This window comes from Mustela nigripes, chromosome X (genome assembly GCF_022355385.1).
Source record: "Mustela nigripes isolate SB6536 chromosome X, MUSNIG.SB6536, whole genome shotgun sequence".
Taxonomy (NCBI): Eukaryota; Metazoa; Chordata; class Mammalia; order Carnivora; family Mustelidae; genus Mustela; species Mustela nigripes.
Genome location: NC_081575.1, coordinates 41,668,504 through 41,694,053, shown reverse-complemented (window position 1 = coordinate 41,694,053; position 25,550 = coordinate 41,668,504). Strand labels below are relative to the sequence as shown.

Below are 25,550 nucleotides of genomic sequence, written 5' to 3'. Positions count from 1 at the left end.
CCTAATAGTTCATTTTTGCCCTTGCTTCCCTTGCCTTTGGCAATGTTCCTAGGAAGATGTTGCTGCGGCTGAGGTCGAAGAGGTTGCTGCCTGTGTTCTCCTCAAGGATTTTGATGGATTCCTTTCTCACATTGAGGTCCTTCATCCATTTTTTAGTCTATTTTCATGTGTGGTGTAAGGAAATGGTCCAGTTCCATTTTTAGGCATGTGGCTGTCCAATTTTCCCAGCACCATTTGTTGAAGAAACTGTCTTTATTCCATTGGACATTCTTTCCTGCTTTGTCAAAGATTAGTTGACCATAGAGTTGAAGGTATATTTCTGGGCTTTCTATTCTGTTCTACTGATCTATGTGTCTGTTTTTGTGCCAGTATCATACTGTCTTGATGATGACAGCTTTGTAATAGAGTTTGAAGTCTGGAATTGTGATGCCACCAACTTTGGCTTTCTTTTTCAATATTCATCTGGCTGTTTGAGGTATTTTCTGGTTCCATATAAATTTTAGGATTATTTCTTGGGTCATAGGGCATATTCCCACCCCAGCTTTCTTTTTCCATTTCTCTGAAAAAAAAACAGATGGTCTTTTGATAGGGATTGCATTAAATGTGTAGATTGCTTTAGGTAACATAGACATTTTCACAATATTTGTTCTTCCAATCTATGAGCATGGAACATTTTTCCATTTCTTTGTGTCTTCCTCAATTTGTTTCATGAGTACTTTATAGTTTTCTGAGTACAGATTCTTTACCTCTTTGGATAGGTTTATTCCTAGGTATCTTATGGTTTTGGGTGCAATTGTAAATGGGATTGACTCCTTAATTTCTCTTTCTTCTGTCCTATTGTTGGTGTAAAGAAATGCAACTGATTTCTGACACTTTACTGAATTCCTGGGTTTTCCTCATATAGTATCATATCATCTGCAAAGAGTGACAGTTTGACTTCTTCTTTACGGATTTGGATGCCTTTAATTTCTTTTTTTTGTCTGATTGCTGAGGCTAGGACTTCTAGTACTATGTTGAATAGCAAATGTGATGATGGACATCCCTGTCACGTTCCTGATCTTAGCAGAAAAGCTGCCAGTTTTTCTCCATTGAGAATGATATTTACTTTGGGTTTTCCATAGATAGCCTTGATGATATTGAGGTATGTACCCTCTGACTCTACACTTCAAAAAGTTTTGATAATAAAGGGATGCTGTACTTTATCAAATGCTTTTTCAGCATCTATTGAGAGTATCATATGGTTCTTGTTCTTTCTTTTATTAATGTATTGTATCTCATTGATTGATTTGCAGATGTTGAACAAACCTTGCAGCCCTAGAATAAATCCCACTTGGTCGTGGTCAATAATCCTTTTAATGTATTGTCAGAACATATTGGCTAATATTTTGGTGTAAATTTTTGCATCTGTGTTCATCAAGGATATTGGTCTGTCATTCTCTTTTTTGATGGGATCCTTGACTGTTTGGGGATCAAGGTAATGCAGGCCTTATAAAATGAGTTTGGAAGTTTCCCTTCCCTTTCTATTTTTTTGGAACTGTTTCAGTAAAATAGAAATTAATTCTTCTTGAAATGTTTGGTAGAATTCCCCTGGGAAGCCATCTGGCCCTGGGCTCTTTTTTGTTGGGAGATTTTTGATAACTGCTTCAATCTCCTTACTGGTGATGGGTCTGTTCAGGTTTTCTATTTCTTCCTGGTTCAGTTTTGGTAGTTTATATGTCTCTAGGAATGCATCCATTTCTTCCAGATTGTCAAATTTGCTGGCGTATAGTTGCACATAATATGTTCTTATAATTGTTTGTATTTCTTGGGTGTTGGTTGTGATCTCTCCTCTTTCATTCATGATTTTATTTATTTGGGTCCTTTCTCTTTTCTTTTTGATAAGTCTGGCCAGGGGTTCATCAATCTTATTAATTCTTTCAAAGAACCATCTCCTAGTTTTGTTGATTTGTTCTATTGCTTTTTGGTTTCTATTTCATTGATTTCTGCTCTGATCTTTCTCCACCCACTGGGTTTAGGCTTCCTTTGTTGTTCTTTCTCCAGCTGCTTTAGGCGTAGGGTTGGGTTATGTATTTGAGACCTTTCTTGTTTCTTGAGAAATGCTTGTATTGCTATATATCTTCCTATCAGGCCTGCCTTTGCTGTGTTCCACAGAATTTGAATCGTTTTGTTTTTATTATCATTGTTTCCATGAATTTTTTAAATTCTTCTTTAATTTCCTGGTTGACCTATTCATTCTTTAGAAGGATGCTATTTAGTCTCCATGTATTTGGTTCTTTCCAAATTTTGTCTTGTGATTGAGTTCTAGCTTCAGACCATTGTGGTCTGAAAATATTCAGGGAATAATCCCAATATTTGATACCTGATTTATGACCCAGGATGTGATCTATTCTGGAGAATTTTCCATGTGCACAAGAGAAGAATGTGTATTCTGTTGCTTTGGGATGGAATGCTCTGAATATATCTGCGATGGTCCTGTGTGTCATTTAAGGCCTTTATTTCCTTGTTGATCTTTTGCTTGGATGATCTGTCCATTTCAGTGAGAGGAGTGTTAAAGTCCCCTACTATTATTGTATTATTGTTGATGTGTTCCTTCGATTTTGTTATTAATTGATTTATATAGTTGGCTGCTCCCATGTTAGGGGTATAGATATTTAAAATTGTTAGATCTTTTTGTTAGATAGACGCTTTGAGTATGATATAGTATCCTTCCTCATCTCTTATTAGTCTTTGGCCTAAAATCTAACTTATCTGATATTAGAATTCCCACCCCAGCTTTCTTCTGATGTCCATTAACATGGTACATTGTTTTCCACCCCTTCACTTTAAATATGGAGGTGTCTTTGGGTCTAAAACGAGTTTCTTGTAGACAGCATATTGATGGGGTTTTTTGTTTGTTTGTTTGTTTGTTTATCCATTCTGATACCCTGTGTCTTTTGATTGGGGCAGTGAGCCCATTACATTCAGGGTAACTATTGAGAGATATGAATTTAGTGCCATTGCATTGCCTCTAAGTTGATTATTACTGTATATTGTCTCTGTTCCTTTCTGATCTACTACTTTTAGGCTCTCTCTTTGCTTAGAGAACCACTTTCAATATTTCCTATAGAGCTTGTTTGGTGTTTACAAATTCCTCCAGTTTTTGTTTGTCCTGGAAGTTTTTATCTCTCCTTCTATTTTCAATGATAGCCTAGCTGGATATAGTATTCTTGGCTGCATGTTTTTCCCATTTAGTGCTCTGAATACATAATGCCAGTTCTTTCGGGCCTTCCAGGTCTCTGTGTATAAGTCTGCTGCCAATCTAATATTTTTACCATTGTATGTACAGACTCTTTGTCCCAGGCTGCTTTCAGGGTTTTCTCTTTGTCACTAAGACTTGTAGGTTTTACTATTAGATGATGGGTTGTGGACTATTCTTATTGATTTTGAGGGGGGTTCTCTGTGCCTCCTATATTTTGATGCTTGTTCCCTTTGCCATATTAGAGAAATTCTCTACAATAATTCTCTCCAATATACCTTCTGCTCCCCTCTCTCTTTCTTCTTCTTCTGGAATCCCAATTATTCTAATGTTGTTTCATCTCATGGTATCACTTACCTCTTGTATTCTTCCCTCATGGACCAGTAGTTGTTTGTCTCTCTTTTTCTCAGCTTTTTATTCTCTGTCAGTTGGTCTTCTACATTAAAAATGTTAGAAGAGGGAAGAGTAAAAGTTAAAAAAAATAGCATAAGAAAAAAATAAAATAAAAAAAACTAACTTTGCAAGTCTAAAGAATCATGGGGAGAAAGCCATGAATTCCATGCTTTGCTTTCTCCTCCACTGGAATTCTGCTGTTCTCCTTGGTACGTGAACTTGGTCTTGGCTGGATTTCTTGCTGATCTTCTGGGGAAAGGGCCTGTTGTAGTGACTCTCAAGTGTCTTTGCCCAAGGTGGAATTGCACCACCCTTCCCAGGGGTGGGCTAAGAATCCGCTCAGGTTCACTTTCAGGAGCTTTTGTTCCCCGAATGTTCTCTGTAGAGTTCCAGAGGATGGGAATGAAAATGGCGGCCTCCAAATCTCTGGCCAGGAGGAGCCAAGAACTCGGGGCCCCACTCCTCAGTGCAGCCTCAGAGAAAAGCGCTCAATCACTCCCGTCTCCCTGGTCCCCAGCTACACTCTGAGCTCACCCAGCCTGTGACCAAACATCTCTGTCTTTGGCACACAGCCCCACCTGGAGTCTCCAAACACAGCAGATCCCTGCACTCTTCCAGGGGCATCTCCCCTGATCTTGTGGGGTCCCTTCTCAAAGTGCAGTTGTCTGTGCCACGAATCATAATTTAAGGGATCCCATTGAGAGCTCACTCCTCGGCTCCATCTGTGTAGCTGGCTTCCCCCTCTAATACCTGCAAGCCCTGCGACACTTAGACACCCCCAATCCTTCTGTGACCCCACAGGACCTGAGACCACACTGTCCCCACGTGGGTGTCACCCCAGCTTAGCCTCTGGAGAGATGTCCCTCAGTGGAGCAGACTTTTAAAAGTTTTGATTTTGTGCTCTGCTGCTCTACCACTTGCCGGAAACCAGCCCCACCCCCCGTGGTCTATCTTCCTGTCTCTTTGGAGTCACTCCTCTGCTGGTCCTACCTTTCAGAAAGTGGTAGATTTTCTGTTTCTAGAATTGCTGCTCTTCTTCTCTTCCATCTCCTGTTGGATTTGTAGGTGTTCAGAATGGTTTGATAAACTATCTAGCTGATCTCCTGCTGCATGATGTCATCTCAGCCTGCTACTTCTCTGCCATCTTGACTCCTCCCCCAGAGTCTGTCATTTTTGATAGACCACCTTAAGGAAGTCCCTTTTTGAACATTACTATCATTGTCTTTCTTCATTAAAATCAAACCAGACCTTAGCACCCACATGCTAGGAATTGCTACAAGGTTTTTTATTTGATATATTTTTCAACATAGCCTAAAAGAATAACAACCAGAATTTATGTGCTTAAATGTATATACTGGTAGTTTTAGCAAATGGGATTATTTATAGTTTTTTGTCACAGTCTCTGGATTTTCTGCCATATGATTTGATGTCCAGTAATACCTTCAATTTCATGGAAATGAGCAGTAAGACACAGAAAATACCCTATTTTCAAGTTTAGAGAACAAAGCATCTGCTTGGATAAATCACACCTACTTTAGAATCCAGGAGATATTTCTATAGCATGGATAAGAGAAGGCTGTTACCACATAGAAGTGCATAAAGGTAAAAAGGACATGAAATTGGCAGAGCCAAAATTAATACTTATCTATCCCATCATCCACATCAGACTATTCTTCACATTTAGCTTCTTGAAGACCAAGCTTCATAAGGAAAACACCACCATGTTAAATTTGGATGGGATTTTTGTGGGTTTGTTTTGTTGTTGTTGCTTTTTTTGTGGTGGTTGTTGGTTGTGGCGCTCTGTGTGTGGGGGGTGTGAGTGTGTGTGTGTGTGTGTTTTGGATAGGACTTTTGAATTCACCAAATACTTTTGTAAACACTGTTTTATCTGAGCTTTCCAAATATTACCATCCTAATTACATGTATAAAATTTAGTTTATAAAACATTAGGTAATCTGCCTGGTGCCAGATAATCTGCTTTTCATGATAGAACCAAAACCAGGATCCAAATCTCCTGTGCACATTCCCAGTAGACTACCTTTCATTTTATTGCATTTCATTTAAATAAGCTTATATCACAGAGCATATGTTCATAGCAACAATGAATAACCTTGTTTCAGATTTGTGTTAGATATATATGACAGACTACTGACACCAAAGGTTTTGACATAATTGAATGACCCTAAAGGTCCACAGCATTTCATTTTGCTGAGATATAAATTTTCACTATAGAAAGATCAATATATAATTCACTTATTATGGTTAAGCCCAGCCTATCATCCAGCTTGTTGTGAGGTTCTTTGAATTTCTACTTTGTCTTAATGTAGAACCTAACTCCCATTAAAATTGCTTCTTCATGAAATGGTCCTCAAAGAAAGCCATTAGCTAGTTATGGTAATTAAATAGAAAGTGTTCCCAGAAAGTAATTGTTCTTAGGCAATAGAAGTTTTAGATCAACTTAAGAATAGAACGGAAAATTTTTCTACAGCTCAGAGTGATTATGGGAACAAATCATGTACTTTACAAGGAAAAATATGATTTAAATTTCTTTATCTGGTGCTTCAATGAGGGCAAAAAATGCACATTATAGAGAAAAAGATAGGCTACATTATGACTTATGAATTGAGAATTCCTTTGTCAGAATTGTCTAGACTGTGTTCTTTACACTATTCTTTTCTTATTAATCTACTTTGCAAGAAGAAAATAAAATCAATGTCTGCAAAAATAATGTCTTATATATTTGATGATAAAATTTTTAATTAAAACAAAGTTTTTAGCTATAATCACAAAGATGAATAATAAAAAATGCTGCAGTATTGCCTAGAATTGTTTAAATACTATAAATAACTCCAAGAATATAAAAGGCATGTTTAGACTGTTTTCCCTGCATGTAACTTTTTATAAATATTTTTTAAAAATTTTATTTATTTGTCAGAGAAAGAGAGACAGAGCACAAGCAGAGGGCCCCAAAGGCAGAGGGAGAAGCAGGCTCCCTGCTGAGCAAGGAGCCCCACACGGGACTCCATTCCAGGATTCTGGTATCATGAATTGACCTGAAGGCAGACGCTCAACTGACTGAGCCACCCCGACACCCTATAAATATTTTTAGTTAAAAAGTATTTCTTTGATTTGCATTATTCAATTTTTCTTAGAACGACAATCAGAATAAACAAATTTTCCCAATCCAATCTTAATAATAGTGGATAGTCTATTATTTTCTCACCAAGAAAAATTAACATTGCTTTGATTAATGTTAACTTCAAAGGAAAGTCCAAGTAATCAGTAATTAATAGTCTCAAAAAAGAAAAATAAAGGGGCGCTTTGGTGGCTCAGTCGTTAAGCAGCTCCCTTCGGCTCAGGTCATGATCCCAGGGTCCTGGAATCGAGTCCCACATTGGGCTCCTTGCTCAATGGGAAGCCTGCTTCTCCCTCTCCCACTCCCCCTGCTTGTGTTCCCTCTCTTGCTGTGCCTCTCTAGGTCAAATAAATAAGTAAAATCTTAAAAAAAGAAAAGAAAAAGAAAGGAGAATTCTTTCCATTTGATTTCTTCCTGTTAGTTCCTAGAAGGGAGGTAGTAAAAATAAGCAGTTCTTAAAACTGATTATTTTTCTTTAATTTTTCATTTTAATAACATCTTAATTCTTAAATTTCCCAGAAGCTCTTGTGACTAATTTTTTTTTCTTATATTCAGTGATAAGACGATTGGAAGAAGAGTTGAAAATTAGTCACTTCTGAGCTTTCATTTGGATGTTAAATAGTCTTTTTCTGTCTCCCAGTGATAACCAGGAGCCATTTATTCAGTTCCTTTTCTCTGTCATCCTCAGGTAAACCTCTGAACATCCCTTGCAAAGCATTCTTTGGATTCAGTGGAGAGTCCGGACCAATGATCTACTGGATGAAAGGGGAGAAGTTTATTGAAGAACTAGCAGGTCACATTAGAGAAGGTGAAATAAGGTACAGAACTTGAATTGGTTATTTTTCTTTGCTCTCTTTGGAGTTAAGAAACACAACATCCTAGAAGAGCTTCTGCCTGGGATTTTAATTGCAACTCCAAATCATCCCATTTTCTAAAAGCTGATCTGGTGGAAATAGTGAGGCTGACTTCCCTAAGAAATGCAAATGTGTAAGCTCCTTATAAGGAAGTATTCTGAGGTTCTAAAACTATACCATGGATTGTAATGACCCCCTCAAACCTGCTTAAGCAAATTCCTTTGAGTTTCCAAAGCTTAGGCCACTGTTACTCCATCCAGCCAGAACAAATATCTGTACTTTTTAGGGGACTCCTCAGACCACTGTGCAATGCTTATTTACTCCCTAGAACAGACAGCTTCCATATGTCATAGGTGTAAAGCTATAGTGACAGTAGTAAGCTACTACTTGCCAAAATAACTGCTGACTCTTGCTGAATAGTGTTTATTTTCCCCAGTGTTCATCCTGAAAGTGACTTTCAAATTAGCATCACCCAACATCTTTTCACTCTCTTGTTACAGATACCTCCCTGATACATAGACATCTATTCTATTGGTTTTCTCATCCTACTTAATACAATGTAATTTTACAAATAAAGAATACCTTAGACTGTGAGTACGAAATTCCTACTATTATTTTCCTCACTCAGACTATGGGGTTGCCCTTTGATTTCAGATGTGGTGATATATAGTGTACATTTTTCATTCCAGTAAGAGTTAGGACCCTTCTACCTCCACCCCCCATTAAGAATCTTGTAGTGAAATCCAATCCAATATTTCAGTGCAACTAATGCTATAATGTACTCTTTCACTTTTTTATTAAATACATAGCAGTGCAAAAGAAACAAGTTTACTTTATATTATTTTCTATGATTAAATATAATTTATTCTAACTACTGTGACAGTTTCTCTTCACGTGTCCACCCAGTAACTCCAACTCAGAAGATCATAATTTTGAGGATCCATGAACTGTCTGAGAGCCTATGCAAAATATTGACTATATGAGCTCATTTCTAGGAAAAAGTACATGAAAGGTACTTGAATTAGTCATTTGTCATTGGGGAAATGCAAATAATAACTCTATGATAACTCTTTATACTCACTAGGCTGGTTATAATCAGAAAGATTATAACTAGTGTAGGCTTGAATGTGGAGAAATTGAAATACTCAAACGCTGCTGGTAGGAGCGTAAAATGGTGGAGCCACTTTGGATAAGAGTCTGACAGTTCCTCAAATCATTAAGTGTATAGTTATCAGCAATTCTCCTAGGTATATAACCAAGAAAAATCAAAACATACATGCACACAAAAACTTGTACACAAGTGTTCATTGCAGCATTATTCATAATAGACAAAATGTAGAAATAACCTAAATGTCTATCAACTGATGAATGGATAAATAAAATGTGGTATATTCATACAATGAAATATTCAGTCATAAAAAAGAGTGAATAAAGTACTGATATACACTACAACATGGATGAACCTTGAAAACATACTCAGTGAATGAAGCCGGTAGGGGAAAAATACCCTACATATTATATGCTTTCATTTATATGAAATGTCTAGAATAGGCAAATCTATAAAGCCAGAACGTAGATTAGTGGTTGCTTAGGGCTGTAAGGATGGAGAAATATGGGTAAATACTTAGAGTTTACGGGTGATTTTTGTGGGGGGTGAGGTGGAAATAATATAACATAAATGCACTGTTTTTAAGTGTAAAATTTAGTGACATTTAGTTCATTCACAATGTTGTGCAACCACAACCTCTGTAATTCCAGAAAATTTTCATCACCCCAAAATCCTGTATCCATTAAATAGTCTGAATCTTCATTTTGAAGTGATAAAAATGTTACAAAACTGACTGAGGCCATTGTTGCACATATCTGAGAATACACTAAAAATTGTAAAGTGAATTGGACATTTTAAGTGGATGAATTACATGGTATGTAAATTATATCTTAAACCATTCAAAAAAACTTCCAGTCAATTGCCTGGCTCACAACAGATGTTCAGAAAAATAAACAATATACTATTTATAAATAATTCTTGGCTCTTAATTCCCATTTAAAGTTTTTTTTTAATTTTTAAATGTTTTTATTATGTTACATTGGTCACCATATGGTACATCATTAGTTTTTGATGTAGTCACATTTAAAGTTTATGTGTCCTAATTTCTAACAGTTTATTAGCAAATATATTTCAAGTTTTAAGATTTATGAAATTATGCAACTGAGTTTCTTTTAAATTATTTTAGAAGATACATATTTAGGATTATTCTAAATGTATTTTCCTATAAAAGACTTTATGGATTACTCTTCATTTTTTCAAAAAAGAAACTGATCCCCAAAGGACAAGTGGTAGGTACACAGCAAAATTTCTACTACCAAAAAGCTCAGAACTATGTTTAATGATAAAGGGTAGTAGTCACATGAACCTAAGATAATTATCTCTTTTGTGTATGACTGGACTATTCTAAATAAACAGATTTAATGGGGATATAATTGACATACAGTAAACAGCACAAAATTTAAAGCATACAATCTGTAAGGGTTGATATGTGTATACACCTATGAAACTATCACTATAATCAAAATAATGAACATAGAAGTTGCCCACAAGTTTCTCTTTTGTAATCCCTCCCTCCTGCCCTACTTCCACAACACTGATCTGTCTCTATAAATGTTTGCATTCCCTAGAATTGTATATAAATATAATAATGCAGTATGTGCTTTTTATAGTCTGGATTATTTCAGTTAACACAATTATTTTGAGATTCATCCATCTTGTTAAATGTAACAATAGCTCATTCTTTTTATTGCGGAGTAGTATTCCATTATATGGATATAAACAGTCTGGTCACTTGTCGAAGGCTATTTGGGTTGTTTGCAGTTTAGGCGCTATTCCAGATAAAGCTGCTATGAACATTCAATTATGCATCTTTGCATGCCCATATATTTCCTTCTTGAATAAATACCAAGACTTGGAGTGACTGAATTATAGTAAGTATAGATTTAACTTTATTAGTTCATTGTTTAGCTCTTTTTTAAAAATAATTTTTAGAATAACTTTAGATTTACAGAAAAATTGTGAAGATAAGGTCTTGGTTTGCTTGGGCTGTTATAACAAAAATTCCACAGACTAAGTGGCTTAAACAACAAATATTTATTTCTTATGGTCCTTGAGACTGGAAATTCCAAGACCAAGGTGCCAGCCGATTTAGTGCTTGATGTGGGCCTACTTCCTCATTCATAGATGGTCATCTTCTTGCTATACCTTCACATGTCCTCACATGATGGAAAAGGTGAGAAAGCTCTCCAGAGTTTCTTTTGTAAGGGCACTAATCCCATTCATTAGGGCTCCTCTCTCATGAACTAATCACCTCCCCAAAAGCCCCACCTTTCAATGCCATCACACTGAAAGTTAAAATTTCAATATATGAATATTTGTTTGGGGAAGAGCTACAATTATTGAATCCACAGCAGATAGTATAGAGAGTTCCTACATACCCCATACTTAGTTTTCCCTGTTATTTTTCTTCAGTTTTCCCAGATTCATTGTTTATGCACCACACTCAGTGTTCCATGCAATAAGTGCCCTCCTTCATACCCACCACCAGGCTCCCCTATCCCCCCATGCCCCTCCCCTCTAAAACCCCCAGTTTGTTTCTCAGAGTCCACAGTCTCTCATGGTTGGTCTCCCCCTCTGATTTCCCCCATTCACTTTTGCTTTCCTTCTACTAATGTCCTCTGTGTTATTCCTTATGCTCCAAAAGTAAGTGAAACCATATGATAAGTGACTTTCTCTGTTTGACCTATTTCACTCTTATTAATACCTTAAGTTACTATGGTACATTTATTACAATTAGTGAACCAAAATTGATATGTTATCATTAACTGAAGTCCATATTTTATTCAAATTTCATTAACTTTTTCCTACTGTTTTTTTTCCCTCTAGCATTATTTAACTTTTTAAGAATCTGCCAAACTATATTCCAAAGTGGTTATACCATTTTATAAAAGAAAAGCCAGGCACTACAGCCAGTCTCTAGCAGCAAATGGTTAGAATGGTGAGAGACAAACCATACATATATGAAACTGTTCAGTAGTCTAAACTACTTTATTAGGTACAAATGAACCAACATTTAGTACCATAGAAAGTCAACATTTCAGGACTTGCAAAATGTCATTGTTGATTTGATTTTGTTACATCCTCTTTCTCCACTCTCCCCAACCCTCCCCACAGAAAAATATACATACCTATATTTGCAGTGGAGGAAAGTAACATGGAACTTGTTTAGAAAATTTTATAAAATCCCTTCTAGTTAACTAGAGACATCCTCAAAGAAGTGTAAACAAAGAGGCAGGGATTCCTAGCCGATATAAACACATAGTCAGCCATTTTGTAATATTAATTATATGATCTTGATCTATTTGAGAGATTGTGTGGGTGCAGGAATTCCTTCAGGATATAGCCATTTATGCTAACATAGTAGTTACTTACTAGATTCTGTCTTCTAACCTTCAAAGCCAATGTCTTCAAAAGAAAATATATAGGATTTTTACACAGCATGGTAGATTGGAACAAATCTGGTAGTTTAATTTTAAAAAATGCTAATCATATCACTAGTTCAACCAAGAGAAGATCTGCATTCTTTCATAGCCCACACATTTTCCCTAAAGAGAACAGTTCTTATGGTAGAATGCTGAAGATGTTAAGTTGAGGATTCCTCTGGAAAGCATTTCTGGAAAGAAAATTTCCTTCTGGATGCATGGCTCTCCCTCAGGGTATTGCATTTGCTTCATATTTTAATTGAATAATGGATCTTATGTTGTGCATGCATGTCAGGAAGTGCACCGCCGCATAGATCTAAGAAGTGGAGATGTAAATAAATTGCTCCCAAGCAGGTGACTTGTGGAGAACCTGCCACAGATGCACTGTATCTGGCAGGAGGATGGGCCACACTGCTTATGTTCTCAGTTTCCTGGGCAGTGGCTTGATCTTAGAAATACATGTTGCAACTTTTTTTCCTCTTACTATTGCCCCTGAAGAATAGAGAACTTCGGGGGAGGGGAGAACCTACTCAGGGAAAAAGCTTGGAGATTTACCAAAGGCTTAATGAAATTATGCCACTCAGACTACAGTAAATGCAATTTCTGTACAAAGCAGTCCCCCTGCAGCTTGCTTGAGTAGCATATTTGATCAAATCCTGAGGAGGGTTTTGGAATTATCATTTGTTTGCTCTCTGGGTTACTCCCCCCCACCCCCAGTACTTTTACCACACTGGCTCCCTCCCACTCCTGAACTACACCTATACTGTCACAACACCCAGACTCCACTCTGAGCATACCAATTCTCCTTTATCGCCCTTTAGCAGATATCAGCATAGCCCCTCCCCCCCACCCCCGCCCAGTTCTCTGATGTTACCAAGAGACTGAACCTGAAGGAAATCTGAATCCAAATGTAGTATTCATTCACAACTGCCACCCTATCCCATACAACTGCATCCCAGATTTTCCAATGACCCCAGAAGATGTCATGTGTAGGCATATTAAAGGAAATTGGTATGTGTAGTTGCATAAGCTGCAATTGTGCAAGTTTAGGTTTTTTTTTCTTTTCCCTACCAGTTAAAAGTCAATACAACAAGCTGCTCTCTATAGGCTCTACCATGTCTATTCAGAGAAGTCAAATAATCATTGGGAAGAGACCCACTGGAAATCATCATTCGGGAAGGACATCCTAATTTCTATCCCTCTGTTAAAGGTTAATGGGAAAAGTTTGCAAAGTGGCATAAGAGAGTTCATGAAATGGAGTAGTAGTCATTGGGTGTGAGGATTCTCAAAAGGGCAATCCAGTTCCATGTCTTTACAGAACTTCCTTTTAATTAATATTAGCAGAGTCTTGAGAATTAAAAAACTAATAATAATTTGCTAGTGAGGTATGTATTCCACATTGCTAATAAAAAATGTCAGAGAAATTGAACTCATCCCATTAAACAGCAACAATAAAAATAGTTTCTAAGCTTGCCTGAAAGATTATTAATTGCATCTGATCGTAAAAGGAGACTGCATGAATTTCAACGCAATTGCTTTGCCTGACTGGAGAGTAATTTTTTATTATGAATGTCACTTTAAAATCTTTCTATTAACATCTGATGTTTTCCCCCCCTTAGGCAATACCACAAAATGTTTACCAAATGTTGATAATTCTTGAGCTGAAAAACATATTCAATTTATCTTGAAGTTTTGCAAACAAGCTTCATAAAATGCAAATCATTTTATTTACTTTCAATTCCTGAAGGGATTGTCCATACAAGTTGTGTATGTACTTTGGTTTCAGTCTTACTTCCACCACTTTCTAGCCTTCTGTTTCCATCTCTTTACCTTAACATGCTTTCCTTGAATAAGTAAAATGCTCTTAACAAAGAAGGGAATGTGGTACAGGTATGAAAAGATTTTATTCTTGAAATAAAGTGAGCCTATATTAAAGACTCCAAGTAACCTTTCAATAACTAATCAATTAAAAAATACAGAGCTGTGAGTATGTAGTTTGTCCCCCAAGTATAAACTACTGAAGTCCTAGGCAGCCCACGGCAAATGATATGCTCTGTTTTGGCAACTTTCCACCATAATTTTTCAGTGCCTTGAAACACCCCATCTACTCTGGCCATCCTCAGATTGAGCTAATACACACAGACACACACACACACACAGACACACACACACACACAAACACACACATCATCTCTTCTTTCCTCCATTCTCAGCTCATCTCATTGGAAGAAGGAACACTGATCCATCAATTTGCCTTTTATTTAAATAAGTTTCATATCTTATGACCTATATGTGAATGTAGATTTTGTAAGTCATGAGTGGGCTTCAGTGGAAAAGTAAGCTTTATAAGCAGCATAGTTTTACCTAAGTCTTAATTGCCAGTTATCTGAAGGATGAATTTTGGAGGAGTGATGACTCTACTCTTCACATTCTAGTTCCATAGTGAATCTTAGCCTTGACCTATGCTTATATTTAAAGCCTACCTAACACATACTTGTGTCTCTTTTTTTTACTGCGCAGACTCCAGATGTCCAATATCAAATATAAAATAAACTACTTTGGACAAGTATCTATAATTATCAAATAATAATGTTAATAATAATAAATCCTCTTCATGCTTTTTAACTCCACACTAAAGTACAAAAGCATTTTGGCATCCTTAATTACATTGGGATTTTCATGATAGCCATCTGAGATAAATAGTATCAGTTTATTTTATAGAATTAAAAAAATGGGTTTAGAGACTGGCAAGAGCTGTCCTGGGGCATTTTGCTCACAGTTCCAGTGAAACTAGACTAAATTCATCAAAACATAACTATTAGTAATCCTCAGTTGCCCAGAATGGCTTGTTGTACTCCACATTTAGGATGTAGAGTCAAAACTTGCCTGGGACTCAAAGAGTGAAAATCAGTCTGGACTGAGAATAAGCAGCCCTGCTATCAATCAAGAGCAGACTGATAAAGCCAGCTGCAAAGTTAACAGAAACACTGTTTCTCCCAAGGTCATGCAGAAACTGTAAATGCCATAACAACTCTCACCTCCTTTGAGTGACTACTGCTTTCTTACTGGTGATGTCTCAGACCTACTTTGCTATTTTCATATATTACAGCGAATACCCTATTGCTAAGCAATCCTTGCCTCAAGACAGTTTTCACCACCTAGTCAATCCTATCTTCTCTCAATCCAGCCTTAAAGATCCCAACCCATCCAGAATTTATCAGGGCTTCCCTAGACTCTACTCGGAATCTTTCAGTGGAAATCCAAACATTACAAAAGATGCTTTCTTCCTGCCTTCATTTGAGGAATGACCCACAGTTACTTTGAAGTGTCCCATCCTTAATGCATTCATTCAATAAATCTGATTTTGTCAGACTATGGGTTTGATCCTGGTCGCTAATAAGGCTTTAACAGGTACTTTAAAAATGACATTAACGAAAGAATTTGTTTTAAAAACATACTCCTATTCTTGATATTCTCAATCATCATTCCTTGGCAATGATTACTCATACTCATAATAATAACAACCCAGAGACAGTGCAAGATACCCAGACATCACAAGAGGGTTCAATTTGGTTTAAGGGGTGATTTAGGATGAAAAGTAATCAGGATTAGATACTTTATTTTATTTTATGTATTTTATTTTATTTTGGAAGAATCAAATCTCTTCACTTTATTTCATGCTAGATTTTAAAAAAATTTCTGGCTTTGTTGAGGTATAAATATAAAAATTGTGTGTATTTAATTTATACAACATAATGTTTTGGTATATGTATACATTGTGAATCAAGCCAAACCATAATCAAGCTAATTAACTTATCTACCACCATGAATAGTTACAATTTTTTTTTGTGTTTATGGTGAAAGCACTTGAGATTTACTCTCCCAGCACATCTCAAGTATACAGTACATTTATTACTAACTATAGTCATCATGCTGTACATTAGGTCTCTAGAATTTATTCCTTATATAACTGAATTACCAGCATTTACCTATTTCTTCCTCCAGCTCCTGAAAACCATCATTTATTCTGTTGCTATGAGTTTGGCATTTTTAGATTCCACATATAAGTGATATCATATCTTATAATATATTTCATTTTCTGACTTATTTCACTTTGCAAAATATTCTTCAGGCTCCCTTATGTTGTTGCAAATGGCAAGGTTTCCTTATTTTTTAAGACAGAATAATATTTTATTGTATATGTAAACATTTTTTAAACCATTATTCCATTGATGGACACAGGTTATTTCCATATCTTGGCTATTATATAATGCTTCAATGAACATGAGAGTGAAAATATCTGAGATTTTCCTTTGCATATATACCCAGAAGTGGAATTGCTGGGTCATATGGTAATTCTATTTTTATTTTTTGAGGAATATCTGGATTGTTGTCCACAGCAACAGACAGTATACAGGTTTCCCTTTTATCCATATCCTGGTTAACAATTTTTACCTTTTGTCTTTCTGATAATAGCCATTCTAATAGGTGGAAGATGATATCTCATTGTGATTTTGATTTGCATTTCCCTGATGATAGTGAATTTGAGCAACTTTCTATATACCCATTGGCCATTTATAGGTCTTCTTTGGAGAAATATTTATTCAGGTCCTTTGCCCACTTTTAATAAGGTTATTTGTTTTGTTTTGTTTTTATATTGAGTTCTAAGAGTTCCTTATATGTTTTGGATTTTAACCCCTTATCAGATACATAGTTTGCAAATATTTTCTCCTATTCCTTAAGTTACCTTTCCTCTCTTTTTTTTTCTTTATTTTTCTTTTTTCTTCCAGAGAAAGAGTGGCAGATGGGGGGAGGCCAGAAGGGGAAAGAAGGGAGGGATAGAGATTTTTAAGCAGGCTCCACACGCAGTGCATAGCCCAACATGGGGCTCGATCTCACAACCATAAGATCATGACCTAAGCTGAAATCAAGAGTTAGATGCTTAACTAACTGAGCCACTCAGGCGCCCCTTCCACTCTCTTTTTTGATAGAAATATGATTGACATACATTAAATTAGTTTCAGATGTACAACATAATGATTTTATATTTGTATATATTGCAAAATGATCACCACAAGAAGTCTAGATACATTTGTCGCCACACATAGTTACAGATTTTTTCTTATAATGAGCAATTTTAAGATTTATGCTACTAACAACTTTCAAATGTATAATGCAGTACTGATAACTATGGTTGTAGTGCTGTACAATTCCTCCCCATCACTTATGTATTTTGTAATTGGAAATTTGTATCTTTTAATTCCCTTCACTCATTTTGCCCACACTTCAATCCCGTGCCTCTCCACCAATTTGGTGTTTGTATCTACGAGCTTGTGGGTTTTTCCTCTTTTTTTAGATTCCACATGTAAGTGAGACCATATGGTATTTTAGCTTTTTAGTTTGGTGCATTTATGATTCTTTTTCGTTTCTTTTGCTTTTCTTGCCCATGCTTTTGGTATCATATATTTAAAAAATCATTGCCTAAATCAATGTCAGAAAATTTTCCCTATGTTTTCTTCTAGTAGTTTTATGGTTTCAGATTTTATGTTTGTATTTAATCCTTTTTGGATTGATTTTTGTATACAATATGAGATAAGGGTCCAGTTTTATTCTTCTATATGTAGATATGAAGTTTTTCCAATACTACTTACTGAAGAGACCATCCTTTCCCCACTGCGTACAGGATTTCTGAAGATCTGTTGACTATAGGTTGTGGATTTATTTCTCGGTGCTCTATACGGTTTTGTCTGTATATCTATTTTTATACTAAATCATACTGTTTTGGTAACTGTATCTTTATGATATAATTTGAAATAAGGAAGTGTGATCCCTCCAGCTTTGTTCTTACTGTTCAAGATTGTTTTAGCTATTTGGGGTCTTTCATGGTTCTGTATATCTTAAGGTACTTTTACTATTTCTATAAAAGAATGCCATTAGGATTTTGATAAGGGTTACAACTGAATCTATAGATCACTCTGGATTGTTTATACATTTTAGCAATATTAATTCTTCCAGTATATGAACACAGGATGTCTTTCCATTTATCTGTGCTTTCTTTAATTTCTTTCATCAACATTTTATAATTTTCACTATACACATTCATTCACCTCTTTGGTTAAGTTTATTCCTAAGTACTTTATTATTTTTGTTGCCAATGGATGGCATTATTTTCTTAATTTTCTTTTTGTGGCTGCTCTGGTTTTAATTGAGCATTTTATGGGCTTTTATTTTCTCTTCTCTCTTAGCATATCAGCTGTACTCTTAAAAAATTTTAGTGGTAGGCCTACAGTTTGCAATATACAACTAATCTAAATTCACTTATAAATAATACTATACTTATTCACATGTAGTGCAAGTACCTTGTAACTGTCATTAATTTCACTTATCCCTAAACTATGATCACCAAATATATCAATTGTATTGTTTTTCACATTTTAACTTTGTTAAAAATTATTCACAAATATAATTGTGTTGTTTAAAGTGTACAAGTGATGATATGATATACATATATCTTGTAGAATGATTACCAGATCAAGAAAATTAACACATCCATCAGCTCACACAGTTAACATAATTAATTCTTTTTTTTTTAATGTGGTAAGAAAGTCTAAGATCTACTCTCAGCTACTTCCACATATGCAATACCATATTATTAAGTATAGTCCCCACCATGCTATATAATAGATCCTTAGAACTTGTTTTTCCTATAACAGTTATTATTGTTCTAAGCAAACTGTGACATGTTAGATAAATCATGAATAGAAGAAATAAAATACTTTATCTTCATTAATTTCTTCTTTAATACTTCTTTCATTATATAGATCCAAATTTCTGACCTATATCATTTTCAGTTTTTCTGAAGAACTTTTATTTGACACAGAGAGAGATCACAAGTAGACAGAGAGAGGAGGAAGCAGGCTCCCTGCTGAGCAGAGAGCCTGATTCAGGGCTTGATCCCAGGACCCTGAGATCATGACCTGAGCCAAAGGTAGAGGCTTTAGCCCACTGAGCCACACAGGCGCCCCTTTCTGAAGAACTTTTAACACTGCTTGCAAGACAGGTTTACTGGCAAAAGTTCTCTCAGTTTTTATTTGTCTGAGAAACTCTATTTCTTCTTCACATTTGATGAGTAATTTAGATAGATACAGAATTTTAGGTCGGTGTTGTTTTTTTTTCAACACTTTTAATATTTCACTCTACTTGCTTGCATGGTTTCTAAAGATAAATCTGATATCTTTCTTATTCTTGTTCTTGTATAGGTACTTTTATTTCCTCTGGATCATTTCAAAATTTTCTCTTTGTTTTGATTCCTTGCAGTAAGAATATGATATATCAAGGTGTCCATTTTTAGTATTCATTCTTAGTGTTCTCTGAGCTTCCTATAATCTGTGGTTTGGAGTCTTTCATTAACTTTGGAAAATTCTCAACTCTAATACTTTATATATTTCTAATTATTCCTTTCTTCTCATTTTGGTATTTGAATTACATGTATCTTGCTCTTTTTGTAATTATTCTTTGGGAATTTCATATTTTATTCCATTTTTCAGAACTTTTCCTCTTTACATTTTAGTTTAAGAGATTTCTATCAATATATCTTCAAGATCACCAACTTTTTTATACCTCTGTCCAGTCTACTGATGAGCCCATGAAAAGCATCTCTATTTCTATTACTGTTACTGTGTTTTTATTTCTAGCATTTTCTTTTGATTCTTTCTTAGAGTTTCCATCTCTCTGTTTATATTACCCATCTGCTGATATATATTGTTCATTTTTCCCATTGGATTCCTTAACTTATTAAACATAGTTATTTTGCATGCATTCCCAGTTTGATCATTCCAAAATATCTGCCATATCTGAATATGGTTCTGATGTGTGCTCTGTCCCTTCAGACTGTGTTCTTTGGGTTTTTGTTTCTTTGGGTTTTTTTGGTTGGGGGGCAGTGTTAGGCTTTTTTCTTTTTTTCACTTTTCAACTTTTTTTTTGGTAGCTTTTTGTTGTTTTTGAAAACCACATATTACGTATCAGGTAAGAGGAACTGAGGTAAATGTTTTTAGTGTGAGATTTTATGTTTATATTATTAGGCTGGGTTTAGTGTTTGCTATAGTTGTAGGTGTAAGAGGCTAAAACATCCTATAATGTACTCATTTATGTCTCCACTGTTTTCTTTGTGTTTTCCTAGAAACTGCTTCTTTTTTTTTTTAAAAGATTTTATTTATTTATTTGAGAGAGAGAGAGCATGAGAGTAGGGAGGTAAGGAGGAGAAGCAGACTCCCTGCCGAGCAGGGAGCTCGATGTGGGACTAGATCCTGGGACTCCAGGATCATGACCTGAGCCAAAGGCAGTTGCTCAACCAACTGAACCACCCAGGCGCCCAAGACTGCTTCTTAAATAGGGTCTGAGCTTTGCAGTTCTTTCAACTGAAAGCCCTTGTTATCATACAGGAGCCTGATTGATGTGGTGGTAAGCATTCTGTAATCCTATGATAAAGTCTCAGTCTTTTAGTGAGCCTGTGCCTCTGAACTATGACCTTCACAACTGCTTCTCAGCCTTCTTTCTCTTTTTAAGTGATACAGGAAAGTTTGAGGGGGCTGGAGTTGGGTATTGTATTTCCTTTCCTTCAGGAAGGTTGGGTTTGGTAAAATCCAAGTAGTTTAGGCTCTGATAAAAGAGTTTCCTTTCAGTGCAGGTCTTTACTAAAGAAGAAGGGAGTGCTTTGGGATTATTTCAAGATAGTTGCTTTTAAAAATTCCCCTGACAGAGCATAGGGAAGCTTTTCTGTGATCTTCACCCTAAGACCCTGGTAGGGCTCCTAGAATCAAACCTCCTGAAAATGTGGAGTACCCCCAAAGATTGTATCTAATGGAGTTTTTAAACTCTCAGGTTAGTGTGTACTGGCCTTACACTGACTTATTAGTTATAGTTTGTTTCTATCTGTACTGGCTCCTGCTCCTTGGTTTCTGCTCCCAATATAATGTGATTCTCAGTATTGGCCTGTCTCAAACTTTGCGGGCAGGAGTTTGCCCTGTGATGTCCACTCTTTGATGGATTTAAGAATTGTTATTTTTAATTTTCTTCAACTGTTTTTCTTATTGTAAGGATGAGAGTGACAACTTGCAAGCTTTTTTAGTACTAGTTTTTAAGAATAGGTCTTGACTAAATTAGTTTTTAAGACTAGGTCTTGACTAAATAAAACTTTTGAAGATGGTGATTTCCATCACCTGAACTTATTATTTTCTTTTTTTTTTTCTGGTGTTTGTTATTGCATATAACTTGCCTTCAGTGCTAATCCTTGGAATAAAATGCTTCTGAAGCTACTTCAAGTAGTATGTCCCAAAATATACCTCATGTAGTATATCCCAAGATCCTCTCATTTGTATCCTCTATTTCAAAACCAGCCTCTGTAGTGTCTTTCTTTCACATATTCTGCAAAAACCTGTTCCTATCTTCCATCCTAGAAAACATTTCCTTATTCTTTTTGTCTAGGCAGACTCTTCTCAAGTGTTTTCCAGATAATTTAGTCAAAATAGTTTCTCCTATCTTTGAAAGCTGTTGTAAGCATGACTGTACCACTCTTTACATCATTATGTCTATATTTTTTCAACTTTGTAGATCTTGTCTCTTGTTTAAATTTTAATGCTTACTGGGAACAGGGACCTGTTTTTGTTTTTGTTTTTGTTTTTGTTTTTAAGGGAGTGAGAGCATGCACAAGTGAGAGCTGAGGAGGAAGGTCAGAAGGAGAGAGAGAGAGAGAGAGAGAGAGAGTGGATCTTAAGCAAGCTCTGCACCCATCATGGAGCCCAATGCAGGGCTCAATCTTATGACCCTGAGATCAAGACCTGAGCCGAAATAAAAAGCCAGGCACTTAACTGACTGAGCCACCCAGGTACCCCAGGGACCTGGTCTTTTAGTGTTTATATTTATCTTACACCACATGTCTAGGCCAGAGCAAAGCACTTCATCAGGAACTGACAAAGAATCATTGGTAGATTGTTATATATCAATATTTGCTAAGAAATTATGATTGCTCTACTGAGTGATTTGTAGATATAAACATCAGCTGACTCTAACTCCCAAAAAGCAAGTCACTTCTACATATTCAAGAGCTGATAAGATACCTCATATATATTAATAGATGGACGACGGATCGTTTTTCAATTCCTCCCTCCAGATTCTTTCTGCAGCCTGTGAAGAGCTGTTTTTGGAAACTGCATTAGAAATGAAAAGGGAAAGTCTTGGTCTGGAAGGACAGGATCAACTTTCGGCCTCATGCCTGGCAGAGGCTGTGACTGCCCTAGAGATGAAGCTTTAAATCAAACTTAATCTGTGGTGCTTAAGCAGCTCCTGGCACTAAAGGGGGTTCTTCCATAGCAGGTTCCATGAAACTAAAAGAATTGAGTGTAATGGGATTTACCCAAAGCAGGGAGAAAATGGAGAAAGTAAAATTTAATATAAACCATAAAGATGGCAAATTCCCATTTTTCCCTTGGTTAGATATATGTTGAGAGAAGAAAACTACAACTTTGTCAAGGAAGAAAATAGAAAGACTACCAATAAAATGGGTTAAGAAAATTCTTACATTTGTCTAAGTCAGTGATGGTACATAAGTGTAAAGGGCAGGAGACTTACTCAAGTTACAAATGCCAGTATTATCTACTCTCAGATATGTGTATCATTGGGAGGGTACAGAAACAGGGTTAATTTTAAAAGCATGTCTATTTGTAATATAATCTGGGCTTCAGATTTCAGTGTGGGAGACTTAAATTCTAAGAACTCTCCTCCACCAACCCAACTTTAAGCCTTCTTTCTCTCAAAGGGGAACCAGAAGAGATTAAGCCAACAAAATTTTAAATATCAATAAATATCAATGTAAATATTTTTGTAAGAGCCAAATGTAAACAATTTTTGATAATGAAATATTAATGTCTAATAACATTCCTTTGTAAATGTACAATGCTATTTACTTTTTAAATTGCTTTAACCCATTTTACCCTCCCAACAAAGTTGAGTAGGGTATTTTTCCCAACTTAAAGGTGAGTTAAATTAAGGCACCATTGACTTAATTACTTTGTAAGGATGGATCCAGCTTAAACTTGTAAATTGGAGGCCTGTATTTAGAACCCAGTTTTCTCTAAGCATAGTTGTCTTCTCCAAACTTCTGCTAAATGCCCTTAAATCAGAGCATTCTTTCCTGCATTCATAACCAGGTGTCAAAAAGGATATGAGAATTAACTTCCCCAGAGCTCCAGTTTTCTTTCTTGCTAATACATGTATTTAAGAACCTCACTCCCGAGGTCCCTGGGTGGCTCAATCACTTATGCATCCAACTGGATCACGGGTCCTGGGGTGGAGCCCTGACTCAAGTTCCATGCTCAGGGGGAAGCTGCTTGGAGATCCTCTCTCTCCCTCACCCTTTGCCCCTCCCCCTGCTCTCTCTCTCTCAAATAAAAGAAATCTTAACAAAAAAGAAACAGCCCAGAACTTAATGGCATGATTGCTAGCATGTAGAATTGCAAGGGGTGCCTGGGTGGCTCATTCAGTTAAGAGTCTGCCTTGGGCCCAGTATATGATCTCAGGGTCCTGGGAACCGGTCCTAAATTGGGTTCCCTGCACAGCAGGTAGGGATAGTCTGCTCCTCCCCCTCTCTCTGCCCCTCCCCCAATCCCCCCACTCATGCTTTCTCTGGCTCTCTTTTTTTCTCAAATAAATTATTTATATATATATATATATATATACATATATATATATATACATTTTTTTTTTTTAAAGAAGGAAACAGAAAAGTCAGCAGGTACCCACTTTCACCTCATTCAAGAGGTAGCTGGTCATTGGTGACACTATCTCTCTGAAGAAATGGGAACCACACATAGGAAAGGTTCCTGGCAACTCAGTTCCTCTGTAAAGAACACCTATTCCTGGCCATTAAGGCCCTTTGTAACTTCACTTGAGAAAACAAAAGCAGGACTATGAGAAAATGTCACATAGGGCAGGGTTTTCCATATGAGGAAAGGAGAAAGAAAAACAGGGAGCAGTGTCTGGAAAAGGCAAGGCATGGCAGGGCACTAGCATCATTAGTTGGTTAGGGCACAGAGCACATGCCTGCATTAGACAAATGCAAGAGGAAAATGAACAGACTTCTCTCATGGATATTTGGGGATAGAAGGCTACTAAACATTTTCAGTTTACTTTTTACAAGATAACCATTTTCAAGTTTCATTTCTTTATCTTCTTATGCCCTGTTATCAAAACTCAAACTTCTAACACAAACACTACACCTATCGATTTTTTTCCCTTTATGGCATGGTGCAAAAATCTAATTTGTTTTCGTACATTCAGCTTAGAACATGGAGCCCAATGTTTCCTCATTTTTGCCACATAAATCATGTTGGCTTCATTTGCCAAAGCCTACTGGCATGGTAATATTTCTTTTTGCTGAATGAATTCCTCAGTTGTTTCATTTTCCATCTGATCTTCACATCAAGAGTCACTTTTTGTGTTTTCTTATTGAAGGCTCCATACATTCCACCCAGTTAAGATTCTCCATGCCCACTGGAGACCTTGTGAACTACATAATCATTTATATGTTTGCATGGCTGCTCTCTCCCCAAGTTAAACCAGTTCAACCAAGAATACTGTCTTTATTTCAGGCTCCTCAAAGAGCATCTTGGAGAAAAAGAAGTGGAATTGACACTCATCTTTGATTCAGTGGTGGAGGCTGACCTGGCAAATTATACCTGCCATGTGGAAAACCGAAATGGACGGAAACATGCCAGTGTTCTGCTGCGTAAAAAGGGTATTTATTTTTATAAGTATTACTATGGTTTGTTTAGCTACCAAGTAACTATTGAAGTTAAGTATGCTTCCTGGCCTTATTTTATCATGAGGCATGAACTTCTATTAAACATTTTGTCTTTTTAAGGAAAAATATCTTTTTTGCTATGGATATTCACATAAAATACCTATAATCTTCTATCCATTAAGAAGTAGATAAAAAATGAAATAGTTATGTATTAAATTTAGTGAGATAAAATGTACCTTGGTTATAAGTGTTATATAAAATTTGATAGGTATTAACATTTAAATTTTTCTCTGTGCTTCACCATTTCATATTCTTAAATGAGAAACTGGGGATTTTATTATTGGATAAGAAACAAAGTCACTTTTTTATTCCCTGGCTAAAATATAAATAAAAATAGTGAAGAGATATCATAATATTCTTGTAATTGTTATAATAAAGATTATAAACAATATTTCATGATATGATCTGGTGGTGTTAAGAGGCCTCTGAGAGGTGCATATCCTTTAAAATATTTTGACACTTATGGAAATCTCTCTCTAAATTTGGTTCCAGACAGGGTGGAAATTGCATATAATGAACAAGGAAAAGAAACTAAATTTACAGATA

The 25,550-nt window shown here is 36.0% G+C and overlaps 1 protein-coding gene across 1 annotated transcript in view; it reads left to right on the top strand.

Moving 5' to 3' along the window:
• IL1RAPL2 (interleukin 1 receptor accessory protein like 2) overlaps positions 1 to 25,550 on the top strand; it is a 610,158-nt gene that overhangs the window by 556,566 nt on the left and 28,042 nt on the right. Inside the window, exons 5-6 of the mRNA XM_059385200.1 lie at positions 7,453 to 7,582; positions 24,793 to 24,938. Coding sequence (XP_059241183.1) covers positions 7,453 to 7,582; positions 24,793 to 24,938 — 276 coding nt within the window. The remainder of the gene's footprint in view (positions 1 to 7,452; positions 7,583 to 24,792; positions 24,939 to 25,550) is intronic.